The sequence below is a fragment of the Pecten maximus genome, chromosome 8, assembly GCF_902652985.1.
Source record: "Pecten maximus chromosome 8, xPecMax1.1, whole genome shotgun sequence".
NCBI lineage: Eukaryota > Metazoa > Mollusca > Bivalvia > Pectinida > Pectinidae > Pecten > Pecten maximus.
Window position 1 is genome coordinate 34,620,276 of NC_047022.1, and position 23,308 is coordinate 34,643,583.

At 35.3% G+C, this 23,308-nt stretch overlaps 1 protein-coding gene across 1 annotated transcript; it reads left to right on the forward strand.

Moving 5' to 3' along the window:
• Window positions 1-21,808: 21,808 nt before the first annotated feature.
• Window positions 21,809-22,945, forward strand: LOC117332284 (ATP-dependent DNA helicase RecQ-like). Its single transcript, XM_033891170.1, has one exon. The coding sequence runs from the start codon at window positions 21,809-21,811 to the stop codon at window positions 22,943-22,945; it is 1,137 nt and encodes a 378-aa protein (XP_033747061.1).
• The last annotated feature ends 363 nt before the right edge of the window (window positions 22,946-23,308 follow it).

The following is a 23,308-nucleotide window of genomic DNA, read 5'->3' on the forward strand; positions in this document are numbered from 1 at the left end:
TCGTTGCCAGTATAATGTGACCGGGTGGGGTGTCCTGCTGGGTGTCTTCGGCAGTATGCTTCAGTGATGTAGCACTATAGATCGGCAAAAGTTCCGGCCTATCACAAGAAGACTTAACACGAACATACCACAGCCTCCCAAAACACACATATGCACTCACCACACGCATGCATGTCGCACGCACGGGAGGCCGTCCTTAAATGACCTTAGCTGTTAATAGGACGTTAAACAAAATAAACCAAACCAAACCAAAGACTTTTGTTACCCGATAGGGACTTATAAGGGTTGATAACTTACTTTGATTTCTATCACTTGCGTCAAGTTCAAAATTAGTCCAGTTTTTAAACCCAAGTGGATGGATGTTTGTGATGGTTTGAGTGATCACGTTTACCTCTGCTATAGCATTGTTCTCCTGTGCAAGAAAACGTTCAGCTGTTAATAAAGGCTAAGTATACTTGATTTGATGTCTAATGTTGCCATCTCTTTACAAAATTTTCATATACAGTGTATATATACTTTTACATGTTTCTTTTTAAACTTGACAATAGACTTATATACTACCTGTAGTGATATGTAGGCAACGCTCTCGTCCTTGTTAAATGTAATATACTCTGGCTCAACATCATTGGAGAACCTGTTGTTATTCTCCCTGTAGATAAACCGGGCTCCACGGGATACTAGGTCCTGCCACCTGTAAAACAAACACATTTTATGCAGTGAACAATAATTAAGAAACAAATGAGAGACCTCTATCTATTTATATATAGTTTTTAATTATCAGATATATCAGACCGGTTTGCGTGGTCACATGACCTACCACAATCTTTGATTAGTAGGTGGTTCGGTCGCATTATTTCAATTGTCGACTTTCCATTTTTGATCATAGCAGCACAGCTTTTCCAGATATCTTCTAATGGATTGGTTTTTACAATATCAGGTTATACGAGATCGATATCGACTGCTGACCAAAATGTTAAAATTCAAGGTTAATAGAGATGCATGTCGACATCCTCAATTTTTAATTACTCTGTTCTTGTAGCGTAAGAATGAATTTGCATCGTGGAAACGCCACGTTAACATTACGATAAACACGGTTCATATCGTCACTGATACAACAGGAGCTACCTTGCTCTTTTGTGAAAAAAAACTACGATTTTTTTTTTATTTTGAAATGCTGCCCACGTTTCCTAGGTTTCAATTCTAACTTCATAAATGATAGCATATTGAAGCAAAAACAATGCATTACTCAAAACATAAAAGTTGTTACATTGGATATCGTTTGTGTGAGGCAATATTAATTCTACTCCTGATTTTGATGCATGTATATTGAATTGTCTGGCCTACCTATCGTTAAACTTTCTGAAATCGAGTTTTGTGTATTGATAATTCCCTTCCGCTCTTGCAGCAAATTTAATGATGCCAACACCACCTTCTGGATCGACGAAATGAGAACCGTTGTTATACCCCTCCGCCCCTATAGCCACGACTACTGTTTGGCAGTCAGATGTAGGATATATCATGTCAGGCAGCGAACCAACTGAAATGAAAGAAACTATACAATGTTGAGGTATGCTATGACTGGCATTGTAAACATTCGCTGTGATTCAAATAACAAGCACTTTTAATAAAGGGAAATTTCATTACCTTTCCATTTCACGCATCCCTTGAAGATATTTGTCCGGTTAAATTTATATTGTATATATATTTTTTTCTCTTTATTGTCCTATATTTAGATTTCGAGCATTATAGGATATGAATGGTATTGTGAAAATGTGTTAAGTACGGAGGAAATATTTAGCAGAACATTGCGACTTGGTTTAGTACCAATTTTCCTTCTCATCAACAGGGGCCTGGGATCTTGATGACGACGTTGCTTTCATAATGGATATATAAATGACTATTGAACACATAGTCAGGATATATCAGGACAACTTTGATGTTGTCCTTCTTTGATATACTCACATGCTTAAATGATATATCACCTTTATACTTTAAAAATATCAACATTGTAGATGATTTATGATTTGTTTAACGACCTAAAATAAAATGGTTTGATATTGCTTTATGTCCTATCAAAATCCAGTCATTTATATTGCTATAATATGCTTACAACTGTGCTGATTTAATCAACACGCATGATTTTGTCGCTATTTTGAAGTTCACAAACCAAATTATTTTCTATTTGAACAGTTTCTTACCTACGATTTTGTTTACTAACTCCAGTGTCTTAGATGCGGTGTTATATTTCTTAAAGACATTAACATAGCCATTTTCGTTGTCTCCGATGTTATCGACTGCCACAAACAGATAATCACCACAGTATTCGACGTCAGTGAGATCTACATTGTCGAACTGCTGCCAGTGTATAACGGACGGTTTGGAAACCTCTTTGATATCCAAGACGTGTAGAACGTTACAACCTGTGTTGAAATATTAATGGTTACATATAATTAGCGATATATTCAACAAAATGTGAAATTGTCATCCATGTCATCCACGAAACATATTTCGGTCAGCCGTTTTCAAAACACGTTGTATATTACGGTCATCTCTTGAGATATTTTTCAAACGCTTCTTACGTTAAAATGGGTTATTGTCAAGAATATATTATATGATATTTCGAAACAGCATGTTAAAATCTTCCTACGGATCGCCTCAGAAACTTTCAATGTTATCATAAACAAGAGGCCCAAAGGGCCTTAACGGTCACCTGAGATTTGAAATATTTCGGCCAACTAAATTGACCCTTTTTGGCCCCACCCATCAGTCCTAATGGGGTCAGTCTATGAAGAGTATTTGATTCTAACATATAGTAGATAAGAAGATTTTTGAAATTTCAGTCAATTTGACCCTTTTTGGCCCCGCCCACCAGCCCCTGGGAGTCAACCAGGGCCAACATGTACATAACATCAAACTGTAATCCCATGCTGATAATTTGAACCAAGTTAGAATGAATTCCAATACAAATCCAACAAATAATAGTCAAAAATGTGATTTCCCTATATAAACTATAGTAAAGTTTACCCCCTCCCAAGGGGCAAACGTGAGACCCCAGGGTCATGAAATTCACAATTTTGGTAAAGCACCTGAAGACCCTTCCATCTATGAAGAGTATTTGATTCTACCATATATCTGAGAGTAGGGAAGAAGATTTTTTAAATTTTAGTCAATTTGACCCTTTTTGGCCCCGCCCACCAGCCCCTGGGAGTCAACTAGGGCCAACATGTACATACCATCAAAGTGTCATCCCATGCTGATAATTTGATACAAGTTAGAATGAATTCCAATACAAATCCAACAAATAATTGTCAAAAATGTGATTTCCCTATATAAACTATAGTAAAGTTTACCCCCTCCCCAGGGGCAAACGTGAGACCCCAGGGTCATGAAATTCACAATTTTGGTAAAGCACCTGAAGACCCTTCCATCTATGAAGAGTATTTGATTCTAACATATCTGAGAGTAGAGAAGAAGATTTTTGAAATTTTAGTCAATTTGACCCTTTTTGGCCCCGCCCACCAACCCCTGGGGGTCAACTAGGACCAACATGTACATACCATCAAAGTGTAATCCCATGCTGATAATTTGATACAAGTTAGAATGAATTCCAATACAAATCCAACAAATAATAGTCAAAAATGTGATTTCCCTATATAAACTATAGTAAAGTTTACCCCCTCCCCAGGGGCAAACGTGAGACCCCAGGGTCATGAAATTCACACTTTTGGTAAAGCACCTGAAGAGCCTTCCATCTATGAAGAGTATTTGATTCTAACATATCTGAGAGTAGAGAAGAAGATTTTTGAAATTTCAGTCAATTTGACCCTTTTTGGCCCCGCCCACCAGCCCCTGGGGGTCAACCAGGGCCAACATGTACATAACATCAAACTGTAATCCCATGCTGATAATTTGATACAAGTTAGAATGAATTCCAATACAAATCCAACAAATAATAGTCAAAAATGTGATTTCCCTATATAAAATATAGTAAAGTTTACCCCCTACCCAGGGGCAAACGTGAGACCCCAGGGTCATGAAATTCACAATTTTGGTAAAGCACCTGAAGAGCCTTCCATCTATGAAAAGTATTTGATTCTAACATATCTGAGAGTAGAGAAGAAGATTTTTGAAATTTCAGTCAATTTGACCCTTTTTGGCCCCGCCCACCAGCCCCTGGGGGTCAACCAGGGCCAACATGTACATACCATCAAACTGTCATCCCATGCTGATAATTTGATACAAGTTAGAATGAATTCCAATACAAATCCAACAAATAATAGTCAAAAATGTGATTTCCCCTATATAAACTATAGTAAAGTTTACCCCCTCCCCAGGGGCAAACGTGAGACCCCAGGGTCATGCAATTCACAATTTTGGTAAAGCACCACAAGACCCTTCCATCTATAAAGAGTGTTTGACTCCACCATATCTGAGAGTAGAGAAGAAGATTTTTGAAGTTTTAGTCAATTTGACCCTTTTTGGCCCCACCCCTCAGGCCCCTGGGGGGTGGGGACCATATAATTCACAATTTTGGTTGACCTTCAGCCATAGAAACTTTCTGCCAAATTGCATTGAATTTTGTTAAGTGGTTTTGGAGAAGAAGTCGAAAATGTAAAAAGTTTACGGACGCACGACGCACGACGGACGACGGACGACGACGGACAAAAGGCGATTTGAATAGGTCACTTGAGACTTCGTCTCAGGTGACCTAACTAGCAAATTCGGTAAAAAAACCGAAACTCACCGATTTCGCCTGTATCCATCTTTGATGACCGTAATATATAGTACGGTCACCACTGTGTACACAGTGAAGAATTGTTGTAGTGGGAGTGTAATTTGTACTCGAATCAAAACGTTATATAACAATAGTTTAGTGTAGATAAATTAATGTTTAACTTATAAATCACTAATTGAAGGCTGCATTTTAGAGTGGAAAAAGATACAGTTAGTGATAATGATGCCGAAAACGATGTTAATGTTCAATCTTCTTCAAATTTAAAAAAAACAAACAACGTATCTTTGTCATCAAATTCACGGTAAAACACAGCAGTTGCAATACATGACCTGTGTGCTTGGATGACAATGGACTGAATGGCTTAGGTGTGATAGCAAATATACTTATATATTTAATAAAACCTCAACCCCGATCTAAACATAAAAACATGTTCATTTGGAAGTTACCAAGATCTACCAGACAAGTCTTGACTAATTAGGGCTTTTCACCAAAAGTGGTGAAAAGACCTATTGTTTCTGTTCTGTTTATTATTAGGGCTTTTCACCTAAGTGGTGAAAAGACCTATTGTTTCTGTTCTGTTTATTATTATTATTAGGGCTTTTCACCTTAGTGGTGAAAAGACCTATTGTTTCTGTTCTGTTTATTAGGGCTTTCCACCAAAAGTGGTGAAAAGACCTATTGTTTCTGTTCTGTTTATTATTATTATTAGGGCTTTTCACCAAAAGTGGTGAAAAGACCTATTGTTTCTGTTCTGTTTATTATTATTATTATTATTATTCTTCTTCTTCTGCATTTTATTTTGTCACACAAATTGTGGGAAAATGGTAAAAGGTATGCCAAGTCAGTTATGCCTATTGTATATGGCATGAGTTGAAGGGGTGACAGCAACATCTTCAAGTAGGTCAAGAAACCAAGATGGCCGCCATGACGTCATATCTCATTTTCCTTAAGTGGCCATAGCTCCAAAACGGTAACAGTTAAAATAATTTCAAAGATATATTATTGTAGGACTAATCAGGGGCCAACTTTTAATTATGCATTGTTTTGAGGTCAGAGGTCAAATGAAAAAGCTCGCCTGAGGGTCAAGTTAGTCTATTTTTAGAAAATCTTCATTTTTCCTTCTTTTTCAAAAATTCTTTCGAAATATGATGCAGAATGTCATTCTAATGAATTTAACGTTTTCAGTTTTTCTGTGACACATACGGTTTCTGTTGTACGCCATTTTGAATTTCCCCCTATATATTTCAATAGAAAAGTGTGTACATTTCAAACTTCTTCTCAAGTTCCAGCTGTGGCATTCAGCTCAATCTTAGCTGAAATAATCCTTGGAATGTCCTGGCCAAGTTATGTTATTTTTTAAGTTGGTTTGAAATTCAATATGGCCGCCATGACGTCATGTATTGAAAAGTTTAAAATGGCCATAACTCTAAAAGTATTCATTTTACAAAGGTTATGTAATAATGTGATTTGTAGATAATGACTAGCGCTAACTTTTACTTACCAAAAATTTTAAGGTCAGAGGTCAAATAAAAGAGTTCGCTATGGGGTTAAATTAGTCCATTTTTAAAAAATCTTCATTTTTCAATCTTTTTCCAAAAAAAGTTCTTAGTATGATGTAGAATGTCATTCTGATAAATTTGACCTTTTCAGTTTTTCTGTGACACATACGGTTTCCGGTATACGTAATTTTGAATTTCCACAATATATTCTATATTAAAAATAGTTTTACATTTTAAACTTCTTCTCAAGTTCCACCTGTGGTATTCAGCTCAATCTTAGCTGAAATAATCCTTGGATTGTCCTGGCCAAGTTATGTTATTTTTTAAGTTGACTTGAAATCCAAGATGGCCGCCATGACGTCATCTATTAAAAAGCTTAAAATGCCCATAATTAAAAAAGAATTCATTTTACAGGGGTCAGGTAATTATGTTATTTGTAGTTAAAGGCTGGCTCTAGCTTTTACTCACTAAAAGTTTTAGGGTCAGAGGTCAAATAAAAGCGTTCGCTATGGGGTCAAATAAGTCTATTTTTAGAAAATCTTCATTTTTTAATCTTTTTCCAAAAAAAGAAATTTAAGTATGATTCAAAATGTTATTCTGATGATTTTCATGTTTTTTGGTGTTTCGGTAACGTTTACCATTAACGCGGAACGCCATTTTGAATTAATTTGGCATCGGATATATAACAGCATCTGAGATATAACGTTAGTTGGACGAGGGGAGATAACTCGTACAAGGCTGTACGAGTTACCTCCCCTCGTCCAACATTTGTTGAAACGTTTTATTTCAGATGCCAGATTAATTCAAAAACTAGAATGCGGATGACCTATCAAGTGTTTTTAAATAGTTTTTTCTTACCTTTTGAAATACCAAGCCTTTAGGTCATTTATGCTAAGAAGGTGAAAAGCCCGTCAAATTGTTAACCAACAATTTCTAGTTATTATTATTATTATTCTTCTTCTGCATTTTATTTTGTCACACAAGTTGTGGGAAAATGGTAAAAGGTATGCCAAGTCAGTTATGCCTATTGTATATGGCATGAGTTGAAGGGGTGACAGCAACATCTTCAAGTAGGTCAAGAAACCAAGATGGCCGCCATGACGTCATACCTCAAAAGTTTAAAATGGCCATAACTCGAAAAGTATTCAAGAAACCAGAGTCATGTTATGATATTATGTTACAGTACCTTTGGGGCTAACTTTTATAAACTTACAAGTTAAAGGTCAGAGGTCAAATAAAAAAGCTCGATTGGGGGTCAAGTTAGTCTATTTTTAGAAAATCTTCATTTTTCAATCTTTTTCCAAAAAATTTTTTTAGTATGATGTAGAATGTCATTCTGATGAATTTGACGTTTTCAGTTTTTCTGTAACACATACGGTTTCTGTTGTACGCCATTTTGAATTTCCCCCTATATATTCTATATTAAAAATAGTTTTACATTTTAAACTTCTTCTCAAGTTCAACAAGTGGCATTCAGCTCAATCTTAGCTGAAATAATCCTTGGATTGTCCTGGCCAAGTTATGTTATTTTTTAAGTTGATTTGAAATCCAAGATGGCCGCCATGACGTCATGTATTAAAAAGCTTAAAATGCCCATAATTAAAAATGTATTCATTTTACAGAAGTCGGGTAATTATGTTATTTGTAGTTAATGCCTGGCTCTAGCTTTTACTCACTGAAAGTTTTAGGGTCAGCCAGGTCAAATAAAAGCGTACGCTATGGGGTCAAATAAGTCTATTTTTAGAAAATCTTCATTTTTCAATCTTTTTCCAAACAAAATTCTTAGTATGATGTAGAATGTCATTCTGATGAATTTGACGTTTTCAGTTTTTCTGTGACACATAGGGTTCCTGTTGTACGCCATTTTGAATTTCCCCCTATATATTCTATATTAAAAATAGTTTTACATTTTAAACTTCTTCTCAAGTTCCACAAGTGGCATTCAGCTCAATCTTAGCTGAAATAATCCTTGGATTGTCCTGGCCAAGTGATGTTATTTTTTAAGTTGATTTGAAATCCAAGATGGCCGCCATGACGTCATCTATTAAAAAGCTTAAAATGCCCATAATTAAAAAAGTATTCATTTTACAGGGGTCGGGTAATTATGTTATTTGTAGGTAATGCCTGGCTCTAGCTTTTACTCACTAAAGTTTTAGGGTCAGCCGGGTCAAATAAAAGCGTTTGCTATGGGGTCAAATAAGTCTATTTTTAGAAAATCTTCATTTTTCAATCTTTTTCCAAAAAAATTTCTTAGTATGATGTAGAATGTCATTCTGATGAATTTGACGTTTTCATTTTTTCTGTGACACAAACGGTTCCTGTTGTACGCCATTTTGAATTTCCCCCTATATATTCTATATTAAAAATAGTTTTACATTTTAAACTTCTTCTCAAGTTCCACAAGTGGCATTCAGCTCAATCTTAGCTGAAATAATTCTTGGATTGTCCTGGCCAAGTTATGTTATTTTTTAAGTTGATTTGAAATCCAAGATGGCCGCAATTACGTCATGTATTAAAAAGCTTAAAATGCCCATAATTCGAAAAGTATTCATTTTACAGGGGTCGGGTAATTATGTTATTTGTAGTTAATGTCTGGCTCTAGCTTTTACTATCTAAAAGTTTTAGGGGCAAAGGTCAAATAAAAGCGTTCACTATGGGGTCAAATAAGTCTATTTTTAGAAAATCTTCATTTTTTAATCTTTTTCCGAAAAAAGAAATTTAAGTATGATTCAAAATGTTATTCTGATGATTTTCATGTTTTTTGGTGTTTCGGTAACGTTTACCATTAACGCGGAACGCCATTTTGAATTAATTTGGCATCTGATATATAACAGCATCTGAGATATAACGTTAGTTGGACGAGGGGAGATAACTCGTACAAGGCTGTACGAGTTATTTCCCTTCGTCCACTCCTTTGTTGAAATGTAATATCTCAGATGCCAGATTAATCAAAACTAGAATGTGGATGACCTATCAAGTGTTCTAAAATAGTTTTTTTTATGTTTGGAAATACCAAGCCTTTAGGTCATTTATGCTAAATAGTGAAAAGCCCGTCAAATTGTTCCGAAACAATTTCTAGTTATTATTATTATTCTTCTTCTGCATTTTATTTTGTCACACAAGTTGTGGGAAAATGGTAAAATGTATGCCAAGTCAGGTATGCCTATTGTATATGGCATGAGTTGAAGGGGTGACAGCAACATCTTCAAGTAGGTCAAGAAACCAAGATGGCCGCCATGACGTCATACCTCAAAAGTTTAAAATGGCCATAACTCGAAAAGTATTCAAGAAACAAGAGTAATGTTATGATATTATGTTACAGTAAATTTGGGGCTAACTTTTATAAACTTACAAGTTAAAGGTCAGAGGTCAAATAAAAAAGCTCGCCTGGGGGTCAAGTTAGTCTATTTTTAGAAAATCTTCATTTTTCAATCTTTTTCCAAAAAATTATTCTTAGTATGATGTAGAATGTCATTCTGATGAATTTGATGTGTTTAGTTTTTATGTAACACATGCGGTTTCCGGTATACGCCATTTTGAATTTCCCCCTATATATTCTATATTAAAAATAGTTTTACATTTTAAACTTCTTCTCAAGTTCCACAAGTGGCATTCAGCTCAATCTTAGCTGAAATAATCCTTGGATTGTCCTGGCCAAGTTATGTTATTTTTTAAGTTTGTTTGAAATCCAAGATGGCCGCCATGACGTCATGTATTAAAAAGCTTAAAATGCCCATAATTCAAAAAGTTTTCATTTTACAGGGGTCATGTATTTAAGTTATTTGTAGTTAATGCGTGACTCTAGCTTTTACTATCTAAAAGTTTTAGGGTCAGAGGTCAAATAAAAGCGTTCGTTATGGGGTCAAATAAGTCTATTTTTAGAAAATCTTCATTTTTCAATCTTTTTCCAAAAAAAATTCTTTGTATGATTTAGAATGTCATTCTGATGAAGTTGACGCTTTCAGTTTTTCTGTGACACATACGATTTCTGTTGTACGCCATTTTGAATTCCCCCTATATATTCTATATTAAAAATAGTTTTACATTTTAAACTTCTTCTCAAGTTCCACAAGTGGCATTCAGCTCAATCTTAGCTGAAATAATCCTTGGATTGTCCTGGCCAAGTTATGTTATTTTTTAAGTTGATTTGAAATCCAAGATGGCCGCCATGACGTCATGTATTAAAAAGCTTAAAATGCCCTTAATTAGAAAAGTATTCATTTTACAGGGGTTAGGTAATTATGTTATTTGTAGTTAATGCCTGGCTCTAGCTTTTACTATCTAAAAGTTTTAGGGTCAGAGGTCAAATAAAAGCGTTCGTTATGGGGTCAAATAAGTCTATTTTTAAATAATCTTCATTTTTCAATCTTTTTCCAAAAAATAATTCTTAGTATGATGTAGAATGTCATTCTGATGAATTTGATGTGTTTAGTTTTGATGTATCCCATGCGGTTTCCGGTATACGCCATTTTGAATTTCCACTATATATTCTATATTAAAAATAGTTTTACATTTTAAACTTCTTCTCAAGTTCCACCAGTAGCATTCAGCTCAATCTTAGCTGAAATAATCCTTGGATTGTCCTGGCCAAGTTATGTTATTTTTTTAAGTTGGTTTGAAATCCAAGATGGCCACCATGACGTCATGTATTAAAAAGCTTAAAATGCCCATAATTAAAAAAGTATTCATTTTACAGGGGTCGGGTAATTATGTTATTTGTAGTTAATGCCTGGCTCTAGCTTTTACTCACTAAAAGTTTTAGGGTCAGAGGTCAAATAAAAGCGTTCACTATGGGTCCAATAAGTCTATTTTTAAAAAATCTTCATTTTTTAATCTTTTTCCAAAAAAAGAAATTTAAGTATGATTCAAAATGTTATTCTGATGATTTTCATGTTTTTTGGTGTTTCGGTAACGTTTACCATTAACGCGGAACGCCATTTTGAATTAATTTGGCATCTGATATATAACGGCATCTGAGATATAACGTTAGTTGGACGAGGGGAGATAACTCGTACAAGGCTGTACGAGTTATTTCCCTTCGTCCACTCCTTTGTTGAAATGTAATATCTCAGATGCCAGATTAATCAAAACTAGAATGTGGATGACCTATCAAGTGTTCCTAAATAGTTTTTTATGTTTGGAAATACCAAGCCTTTAGGTCATTTATGCTAAATAGTGAAAAGCCCGTCAAATTGTTCCGAAACAATTTCTAGTTATTATTATTCTTCTTCTGCATTTTATTTTGTCACACAAGTTGTGGGAAAATGGTAAAAGGTATGCCTAGTCAGTTATGCCTATTGTATATGGCATGAGTTGAAGGGGTGACAGCAACATCTTCAAGTAGGTCAAGAAACCAAGATGGCCGCCATGACGTCATACCTCAAAAGTTTAAAATGGCCATAACTCGAAAAGTATTCAAGAAACAAGAGTAATGTTATGATATTATGTTACAGTAACTTTGGGGCTAACTTTTATAAACTTACAAGTTAAAGGTCAGAGGTCAAATAAAAAAGCTCGCCTGGGGGTCAAGTTAGTCTATTTTTAGAAAATCTTCATTTTTCAATCTTTTTCCAAAAAATTATTCTTAGTATGATGTAGAATGTCATTCTGATGAATTTGATGTGTTTAGTTTTTATGTAACACATGCGGTTTCCGGTATACGCCATTTTGAATTTCCCCCTATATATTCTATATTAAAAATAGTTTTACATTTTAAACTTCTTCTCAAGTTCCACAAGTGGCATTCAGCTCAATCTTAGCTGAAATAATCCTTGGATTGTCCTGGCCAAGTTATGTTATTTTTTAAGTTTGTTTGAAATCCAAGATGGCCGCCATGACGTCATGTATTAAAAAGCTTAAAATGCCCATAATTCAAAAAGTTTTCATTTTACAGGGGTCATGTATTTAAGTTATTTGTAGTTAATGCGTGACTCTAGCTTTTACTCTCAAAACGTTTTAGGTTCAGAGGTCAAATAAAAGCGTTCGTTATGGGGTCAAATTAGTCTATTTTTAGAAAATCTTCATTTTTCAATCTTTTTCCAAAAAATAATTCTTAGTATGATGTAGAATGTCATTCTGATGAATTTGATGTGTTTAGTTTTTATGTAACACATGCGGTTTCCGGTATACGCCATTTTGAATTTCCCCCTATATATTCTATATTAAAAATAGTTTTACATTTTAACCTTCTTCTCAAGTTCCACAAGTGGCATTCAGCTCAATCTTAGCTGAAATAATCCTTGGATAGTCTTGGCCAAGTTATGTTATTTTTTAAGTTGATTTGAAATCCAAGATGGCCGCCATGACGTCATGTATTAAAAAGCTTAAAATGCCCATAATTAAAAAAGTATTCGTTTTACAGGGGTTAGGTAATTATGTTATTTGTAGTTAATGCCTGGCTCTAGCTTTTACTATCTAAAAGTTTTAGGGTCAGAGGTCAAATAAAAGCGTTCGTTATGGGGTCAAATAAGTCTATTTTTAAAAAATCTTCATTTTTCAATCTTTTTCCAAAAAAAATTCTTTGTATGATTTAGAATGTCATTCTGATGAAGTTGACGCTTTCAGTTTTTCTGTGACACATACGATTTCTGTTGTACGCCATTTTGAATTCCCCCCTATATATTCTATATTAAAAATAGTTTTACATTTTAACCTTCTTCTCAAGTTCCACAAGTGGCATTCAGCTCAATCTTAGCTGAAATAATCCTTGGATAGTCTTGGCCAAGTTATGTTATTTTTTAAGTTGATTTGAAATCCAAGATGGCCGCCATGACGTCATGTATTAAAAAGCTTAAAATGCCCATAATTAAAAAAGTATTCGTTTTACAGGGGTTAGGTAATTATGTTATTTGTAGTTAATGCCTGGCTCTAGCTTTTACTATCTAAAAGTTTTAGGGTCAGAGGTCAAATAAAAGCGTTCGTTATGGGGTCAAATAAGTCTATTTTTAGAAAATCTTCATTTTTCAATCTTTTTCCAAAAAAAATTCTTTGTATGATTTAGAATGTCATTCTGATGAAGTTGACGCTTTCAGTTTTTCTGTGACACATACGATTTCTGTTGTACGCCATTTTGAATTCCCCCCTATATATTCTATATTAAAAATAGTTTTACATTTTAAACTTCTTCTCAAGTTCCACAAGTGGCATTCAGCTCAATCTTAGCTGAAATAATCCTTGGATTGTCCTGACCAAGTTATGTTATTTTTTAAGTTGATTTGAAATCCAAGATGGCCGCCATGACGTCATGTATTAAAAAGCTTAAAATGCCCTTAATTAGAAAAGTATTCATTTTACAGGGGTTAGGTAATTATGTTATTTGTAGTTAATGCCTGGCTCTAGCTTTTACTATCTAAAAGTTTTAGGGTCAGAGGTCAAATAAAAGCGTTCGTTATGGGGTCAAATAAGTCTATTTTTAGAAAATCTTCATTTTTCAATCTTTTTCCAAAAAATAATTCTTAGTATGATGTAGAATGTCATTCTGATGAATTTGATGTGTTTAGTTTTGATGTAACCCATGCGGTTTCCGGTATACGCCATTTTGAATTTCCACTATATATTCTATATTAAAAATAGTTTTACATTTTAAACTTCTTCTCAAGTTCCACCAGTAGCATTCAGCTCAATCTTAGCTGAAATAATCCTTGGATTGTCCTGGCCAAGTTATGTTATTTTTTTAAGTTGGTTTGAAATCCAAGATGGCCACCATGACGTCATGTATTAAAAAGCTTAAAATGCCCATAATTAAAAAAGTATTCATTTTACAGGGGTCGGGTTGTTATGTTATTTGTAGTTAAAGCCTGGTTCTAGCTTTTACTATCTAAAAGTTTTAGGGTCAGAGGTCAAATAAAAGCGTTCGCTATGGGGTCAAATAAGTCTATTTTTAGAAAATCTTCATTTTTTAATCTTTTTCCAAAAACAGAAATTTAAGTATGATTCAAAATGTTATTCTGATGATTTTCATGTTTTTTGGTGTTTCGGTAACGTTTACCATTAACGCGGAACGCCATTTTGAATTAATTTGGCATCTGATATATAACGGCATCTGAGATATAACGTTAGTTGGACGAGGGGAGATAACTCGTACAAGGCTGTACGAGTTACCTCCCCTCGTCCAACATTTGTTGAAACGTTTTATTTCAGATGCCAGATTAATTCAAAACTAGAATGCAGATGACCTATCAAGTGTTTTTAAATAGTTTTTTCTTACCTTTTGAAATACCAAGCCTTTAGGTCATTTATGCTAAGAAGGTGAAAAGCCCGTCAAATTGTTAACCAACAATTTCTAGTATTGTAATTGAAACCATGCTGTGCCATTCTTGAATATTTGTTTGTTTTAGAGTGTTTACCGTCCTCGCAACAGCCAAGGTCATATGAGGACAGGTGTCAAGGTCAGCCAATGTCAGAGGAGGACGGATGTCAAGGAGACACCAACAGCCAGGGTCATATGAGGACAGGCCGTCGTTATAGTATCAGAAGGTCGTAAGTGTCACTTACGACCCATTTATTTTTATTTCAAATTCGGAGGAAAAATCATGGATTACATATTCTGTAAAAATTATTTGTAGTTCTGATGCAAAATCAAAAAGTTATTCAATTATTTTCAAGGTCGTAAGTACGATGTGTGTTTTTTTTCACAATCAGAAGGTTGTATCTATATGATGATCAGAAACAGAAAGTCGTAACTGTTACTTACGACTTTATGATTGTAGAAATTCGGTGAAATATTAATATTATTTCAGAAATAAAAGGTCGTATCTAACACATACGACCTTATGATCCGAGACTTTAAACATATTTTAGAAATTCAGGGACAGAAGGTCGTATCTGTCACTCAAACTATATGATCTACACCAGAGATGCTGCTCAAGAACGGGTTTCATGGAAAGACGATTGTAAAGTAAGTATATGAATAATTATACCGCAAAATCTCCTTTGTTATATCATGGCTTAAGTATCCTGCTCCGTAATATTCAACTACATTGTACATACATATCTAAATTCAACTAATTCATAATTGTATATAATATTTGAACAGAGGAATGAAACAGTTAATTGTACCCTATGCTATTATAACCATAGTAAATATCTGTCAATATATATATTTCTCATCTTCTCATGGATAAAATATCTAGTTTAGTTTCAATAATCCATGCAGTTATTGAAAACGATCAAACAAAAACCATGATTAGTAAAGTCCCCTCTCATCATTACAATGATAGTAATGTACATAGTCTTCCTCGCCAGTCTGAATCATATGTTCTTGCTGATAAATTGACATATCATGAATGAAATAACACCTGTTCGGTGAACACACATATATATGACCCTGTATCTTAGCTATTACCTAATTAATTAATTACATAATTGATTATTTAATTAATTATATGTTATACTGTATATATGTTTAAAATATATAATTTGTACATGTATCTGCTGGCTGGTATGGTTGAACGACTCAAGGAAAGGATGGTTTCGAGTGGATCTACAGAGTAAAGTTTTTCATGGAATGTGCATAACGGTTTGGTTTGGTTTGGTTTATTTTGTTTAACGTCCTATTAACAGCTAAGGTCATTTAAGGACGGCCTCCCGTGCGTGCGACATGTATGCGTGTGATGAGTGCGTATGTGTGTTTTGGGAAGCTGCGGTATGTTTGTGTTATGTCTCCTTGTGATAGGCCGGATCTTTTGCCGATTTAGAGTGCTACCTCACTGAAGCATACTGCCGAAGACACCCAGCAGCACACCCCACCCGGTCACATTATACTGACAACGGGCGAACCAGTCGTCCCACTCCTAATTTGCTGAGCGCCAAGCAGGAGCAGCAACTACCATTTTTAAAGACTCTGGTATGTCTCGGCCAGGGGACAGAACCCAAAGCCTTCCTCACAACGGCGAACGCTCAACTAAAAGCCAAAAGTGAGGCATTGTCAAGGGAGACATTAGGAAGAAGAAAGTTGTTAAGAAAGAAGAGAAAAGATAAGATCCCAAGTTTAGTCGCCTCTTACGATCATGCAATGGGGGCAGCAGGTACAATTCTTACGCCCTACCTGCAGGGCAGGTGCATAACGGACAAAGTTTTAAGAAAGTGTATTGATAGATGTTTTCCAGCCTGTCAGATAACTATTTACAACTTATCGCTACTGCTAATATGTACCGTGATTTCTTGCGTATTGCCCGCTCCGTTAGATTGCCCGCACTGACCAAAATTTGGTATTTATGTTTTTAATTCTGCAGATAGCCCGCTCCGTCTCTGCAGATAGCCCGCTCCGTCGCATTGCCCGCGGGTTATCTGCTATATATATATATATATATACAAATAAACAACAAGAGCTGCGAAAGCGCTCAGGACAAAGCAGAAATGTTTCACTGTTTTTGTTTTTAATATTTTCAACCAATTACAAGGACATACTATATATTTTACTTATATACCGGGTAGCTATATAAAATGTATATCAATCGTAAAACATGTAAACACGACAGGGATCAGTTAGGATTATTTGTGAGTGATTCGGAGCCATCTGATTTCGACGGATGGGAGTAGATTTGATCAGCAGTAAACGTGATTTGATATTCCGGTGGATGTACTGTGATGACGGACAATTACAATGTATGTTCATTTTTTTATTAAATTTTGTGAAAATCTGTATGTATTCATATCATGCTTTTAATATATGTCTTATAGCCCGCAGTTTTCAATGGTTTTTGAAAACATTTCGTGAGATAGCCCGCTTCATCAGATAGCCCGCAGAAGGCAATTTTCAATGTTTAAAATCGTATAGCCCGCGGGCAATACGCAAGAAATTACGGTATGTGTATGTAAAAGAGTATTTGTACATAGGAAATTACTATTACCCCCCCCCCCCCCTTTTTCTTTTTCTTCCATCTTTCCCTTTTTCTCCTTCTCTCCTTTATATATTTTTTTGATTTATATATATATATATATTGCATTCACTGCTGTCCATTATGTATTGATTTATATTATGTACTAGGGAGAGGGCGTCTCTAAGTTGGAATAACTTGTGTCCAATCCCAATTGTCAACAATTTATGACAATAAAAATATGTTTAAATCAAGCAACACATATATATATGATATATTTACTGCACATCTCATACAATAATAAACTACTGCCATTTGAAACGACTTACGACATCGATCAGGATCCACGCCGGGAAAATGAAATAAAGGGAGATAACTCTAAATATAATATTATATAGGGATTCTTGGTCGAGGCCAGTTTACATTAATTAATGAGTTGGGTCAGAGTTGAATTCCTGTGGTTTTACATCTGATGAACAGCATAAATAAGCCTGACAAACTGGTTGGTTCAATCATATGGAAAAAGCCTTCAATAGGTATATATATCTGCAAAAACCGTACACGGTAGGCCCCTAGATATCAAAAATCATAGTATACATGACATTGTATGCATTGCTGATATATGCATATCGCATAATAAATATATTTTAATATTTCTTAAGGAAGTGTATGTTATGAGAAAGCAAAACTGAATTACCTATCGGAAAGCCCTGTGATTTACGCGTTGTTAGTACAATGCGCCCTATATCGTCACGACGCCAGACATAATCAAGTAATATAGGCCTAGTATCTGACAATGAACAATAGCGCAGGTAGCCGTATTCTATTGTCGCATGGAAACATATCTGAAATACTCGAACCCTAACCAAACTATTCTACATGCAGCTATACGTGGAAGTACCGTTTAATAAGTGATTACATTGAATATCCTCGTTTCTTTCTCTATAGAAGTAGAAAGTCCCAGTTTCCTGTGTTGTATGTTTGACAACGAAGGGACGTTATAAAGGTTCTTTGACAAATTATTTCACCAGAGATATCATGTAACAAACAAGATTCAAAATGTATTAATTTTATAAATTAGATATTTGTCTTGTTTTTTTACCGTGGATTTGCCGAATTGTCACTTAGAGTTATTTTAAGTACAAATAAGGAATGATGCCCATTTGCGAATACATAAGTGAAATGTACATGTAACGGTGACACCCTTATATTCTGAATGACCTTTAGTCCGAAGGCCCGTTAATCCGAAAATGACAAAATATGTAAAATATCCGGATGGATATATATACATTTATTGTTTGAAACACTCATTTTTTATAATATTATTTAGTTTATTCCCATAATTTCCGTTAAATTTTAGGGCCAAATCTATTAACTATGACAGTTTTACATGTAGTAACTGAATATCAAAACAGTGCGGCAGTTAACTTGTCACATTGCTCTATTAGACCTTAGGACTAACGGGTCTTCCGTCTTTTTAGCATTCGGAATATAAGACGGTCACCAACTTAACAGCGTTTCTGCGTGACGGTCCTACGGTAGACATGCATACTTGCTTCTCTACTACTGCAATTTGCATATCATGAAATCAAAGATATTATGTAGAAAAGTGAAAATCAATGAAATTGTAATCTATAATAATTATTACATTTTGTATGTGGGCTTAGTGGTGAAAACATCTACCTGTATTGCCGAGTCTGCTCATTGCGTAGACTGCATATCCGTGTATCCTAAAAGCAAGAAACAAGAATGCATACGCCATGTACCCGTTTAGTAACACGGGGGTTCAAGTGATAAATTTATCGTAATATATAGTTCTGCTACTTGGTACATGTATGTAATTATCATACCATCAATACGACTATGTTTAGAATTTCTTTGAAATCCTAAATATATTTGTTTTTCTATTTCACAGATAGCATGGGATGTAGAATATGTCAAATCCTTGCACGAAAATTGCGACAAACTGAAGACGACTTGAATTTAATCAAATCAAGTCTACTCATAGCCTGCACGTCGTTAAAATATCAAGTTTTCAGAGAGGAAATTCCTGACAATATTCGGTATATGTGGGCAAGGCATGTCATTAATGACGCTATCAGAATTGACATAGGTAAAGTTTCATTGTTTAACAAACAATCCAGAATACATATCTCATCTTCACATAGAAACAATGGATGCCAGTGATTCTGACGATGATATCTGCCTTAAAGACTTTATTTCAAAGACGAAAGGACAGAATCAAAATCAAAGTTCAGATTAAGATGAGCTACCGCTGCAAATTCTTGCTAGAAGAATAAACAATCCTGAACACAATTATATAACATCATCAGATTCTGTCGCAATAGAGCAACCACCATCGGTAGCCATTGGAACATCTACAGATATATTAAGTGGTTTCGCAAATACATTGGTAGATTTTGAGGTACCCTTTGAAAGTATTCAAACCGGTACTGGCTGTCTTTTTCCAAATAACACGGTGTACGTGCAGATTGAAACAGAGAGCGAGCTGGTGACCAATTATTCTTACTTTGAACAAGCTTCCGGTGGATTCGAGGCAGACATTAACCACCTTCTCAGTTTGAATGACTCTTTAAAACGTCTGATTTAAGTATTGGTAGAATTGAAGCATTTTTGGAGACAGATGAAGAAAACATAGATGAACAAAATATGAACACAAAAGTCCCAAATGGTAATTCTGATCTGAATAATGATGATGCTGTGTGAAATCTTTCTAATACATTGCCGGTCTCTGACATTGAATCCTACCCAACATTGCCAGACTCTGACATTGAATCCAACCCAACATTGCCAGACTCTGACATTGAATCCAACCCGATATTGCCGGTCTCTGACTTTGAAGTTGACCCAACATTGCCGGACTCGGACATTGAATCCAACCCAACATTGTCCGACTCGGACATTGACTCCAACCCAACATTGTCCGACTCTGACAATGAAGTTGATCCGAGACGTCAAAGACATCCTCATTTATGGAAAGCAAATATCAGGAAAAGGAGGAGACAACACGGGAAGGAATATATTAATACCGTTGGTAAAAGGGTTCCTGAAAAGGTGATCAAAATTGCAAAATGTAGTTGTAAACATAAATGTAATGATCGTATACCAGAAGATCGCAGGGTAGCAGTTTTTCGTTCCTATTGGGAAATGTCATTTATTTCACAACGCGACTTCATACGACAAAATGTTAAATTAATTCCAAATAAGAAAAACACCAACGGAGCACTAGCATTTTCACGGAGGCGAAACACTGTAGAATATTTCGTGCCCTCGGATGGATATAAAGTTCAGGTTTGTAAAAAAAACATTTTTGTTTACACTCGGCATTGGTGAAAAAACAGTCTCGTATTCGCCTAAAAATAAGACTTTAAAAGACAATAGAGGTAGACACTCATGTCCACGGCTACTCCTATACGTATATGAGGTCTTATTCCACCTGATTACATTGGTGGATATTGCGACCTCATATCCCCTCAGCGTGTTTTTCTTGTAGCTGCCAGCGCCCTGATTCTAGGGCGCTACGAAAAAAGTGTCATAAACCATATAAAACGATAAATCAAGTTAACAAATATGTGTACGCTTACTTGTTGATGAAGTATCAATCCATCCATGCACAAACTGTTGATGGACACCTCTTAAATATAATTATATCCACAATAATTCACTTGCAACCTACTGTGTTCAATTTCTGGGTCACTACTACGACATTGCGTTTCCGGTTAGTATAAAATACGGAACGCAAATGAAACGAAAAGAATAACAAAATATTAGCATAGAGTTACTTACATGCTGTTTAATTTGCTTTTACCAGTTCTCTTTTGAACCCAAAGACTAGTTCATCAAACCATTCACGTTTAATATCGGATACAGCATGTAGTCCGTCATACAAATGTTGAAAATTATAGCGATAACACTCCTTTATATAACGGGATCGTCCACACCTTTTCTGATGTTTTTTCATAATTTTTTCAGCCCAATTGACTGTAAATTTGGATGCATTTAATTGTTTTAAGTCCGAGTTCACATTAGAGACTAGAGTCACAAGTTCTTCTTGCATTTCCCGAATCTTCTCTGCACTGAATAAATCACCATTATTGTATTCCTTGTTGAAATCCCCGATGTTTGCTGGTGGGACAGTCACAAAACTGACGGTAGCCGTTGGGCATTTCTCAATGATTGCACATTTTAATTGCCGATAATCTTCGAGTAATGATTCTCTTGTTTTTGAACTTTAAGTAACATATTTTCCGCGTTCATTGCGTTGTAGCTGTAGCATGTCATTGATTCCAACACATATATACAAAATTACTTTTTGACCAGCTGCATGCAAGTGCTTTAAAATTTCTCGTTTCAAATCCAGAATCTTTGCCCCTCTTTTGATGATAAAGTCTAATTTCAGATCAGGTGGTTGTCTGTATGTGTCAAAATTATTTCCTCTGGAATCTGATGCAAATAATAACTTATAATTACTCTGACGAGACTGGCTTGTTGTTAATCAGAGGTTATTAATGTTGAGATCGGTATTTATTTGGTCAAACTGGCAATGGAAACTATACGTGAGAAATTTGATGGAGAAAAGGCCAAATACGGAATACAAGTTGATGCAAAAATCGAACAATTAGAGGTTGCAAAATTGATACTGGAAAAGAAAAATGTAGTTGGATTACTTCCAACAGGTTATGGGAAAAGATATTAAAGATCCAATAACAATTATCATTTCCCCACTAACAGCGCTCATGGGAGACCAGATAAATACATTACGCCAATGGAATCTGACAGCTGTAGCACTTGAACCGGACATGGACCAGGAAAAAATAAAAATGGTGAAACAAGGATGTTTTAACTTTGTATTTTCATCGCCAGAGACAGCCCTGAAACCATTCTGGAAGGATGTATTTATGTCTAATACATGGCGAGAAAAAAGTCTTGCTTTAGTTATCGATGAGGCTCATTGTATTTCTGAATGGGGTGAAAACTTCAGAAAGGAATTTAAACACCTACACGAACTTCGGTCGGCAATTCGTGCCCCTGTTCTGGCGCTAACTGCTACCTCAACAAATGCTGTAAAGGCGGACATTTTAAAATGTCTACAAATTGAAGATGCTCATATAGTACACAGATCTCCAGACAGGCCAAATATTTTCATTGATTTCCAAAAAGCTGAAAGTACTGAAATAGAAAAAAAATGCGAGTGGATTGTTAACCACTTACGAGAAAATAATTCGGCGGCTAAAAAAATCATCATATATTGCAGAAGCATAGACAGAGTTTCCCAAGTGTTCATTCTTCTTAGAAGTTGCTTGGGAATAGATGCATATGCCAATAGAATAAAGGATTCAAACCATGCCCTCATAGATATGTTTCATAGTAGTATCCACGAAAATTCAAAACCAGAAATTCTTCGTTTGTTCCAAGATCCTAACTCAAATTTGAGTTGTTTAGTCGCTACAGTTGCTCTTGCAATGGGAATACAAATAGATGATGTAGACATTGTTATGCACCTCGGTAGTCCTAAAACAGTGTTATCGTATTGGCAAGAAGCTGGAAGATGTGCGCGGGATGGACGCCCAGGGTATTCATATGTGCTGTATGACAACTTCACTTTATCAGGAAAGGGCACATCGAAAGACCTGAAGAAGATAGTAGAAGATTCTGGATGTTTCAGACAAAACATTTTGAGATATCTCGGTGACAACGAATTCACAAATGATTCTGAAATATGTGAAGGACATTGTGGAACAGATCGATGTCTCTGTACAAAATGCATGTGTTGCTCTAGTTGTCGGGGAAGTTGTTTGTGTAACATTTCAAACAAATTCAGTGTTATCAAATTTGCCCAGATAACCGATGACCCTACCGACACACTGAATTAGACCTCGGGATCAACATTCATCAAAAGAGTGAAAAGGTTATTTTTTATTTCTTCGAGTTTGATTGTTGTCATAAAGTGATTTTTATTTTCTGCTGAAAATTCAAAAACGAGGATTTATTTTGCCGTGCTGTTAGTGTGTTTGGTGGTGTGTTACCGCTAAACCCTATCATTTATTGACTCTTAGGAGCGACATCGTCTGGAAGTTGGATTTATTCTGCCGTGTTGTTAGTGTGTTTGGTGTTTGGTATTATTTATTGATTTACCAAAATGGAGATTGACAGAAATTGCGCAAATTGTAACGAACAATTCAAATCAAAGAAAGGCGGTAAAGGATATTGGAGGTTTTCTTTGGAAAATAATCAGC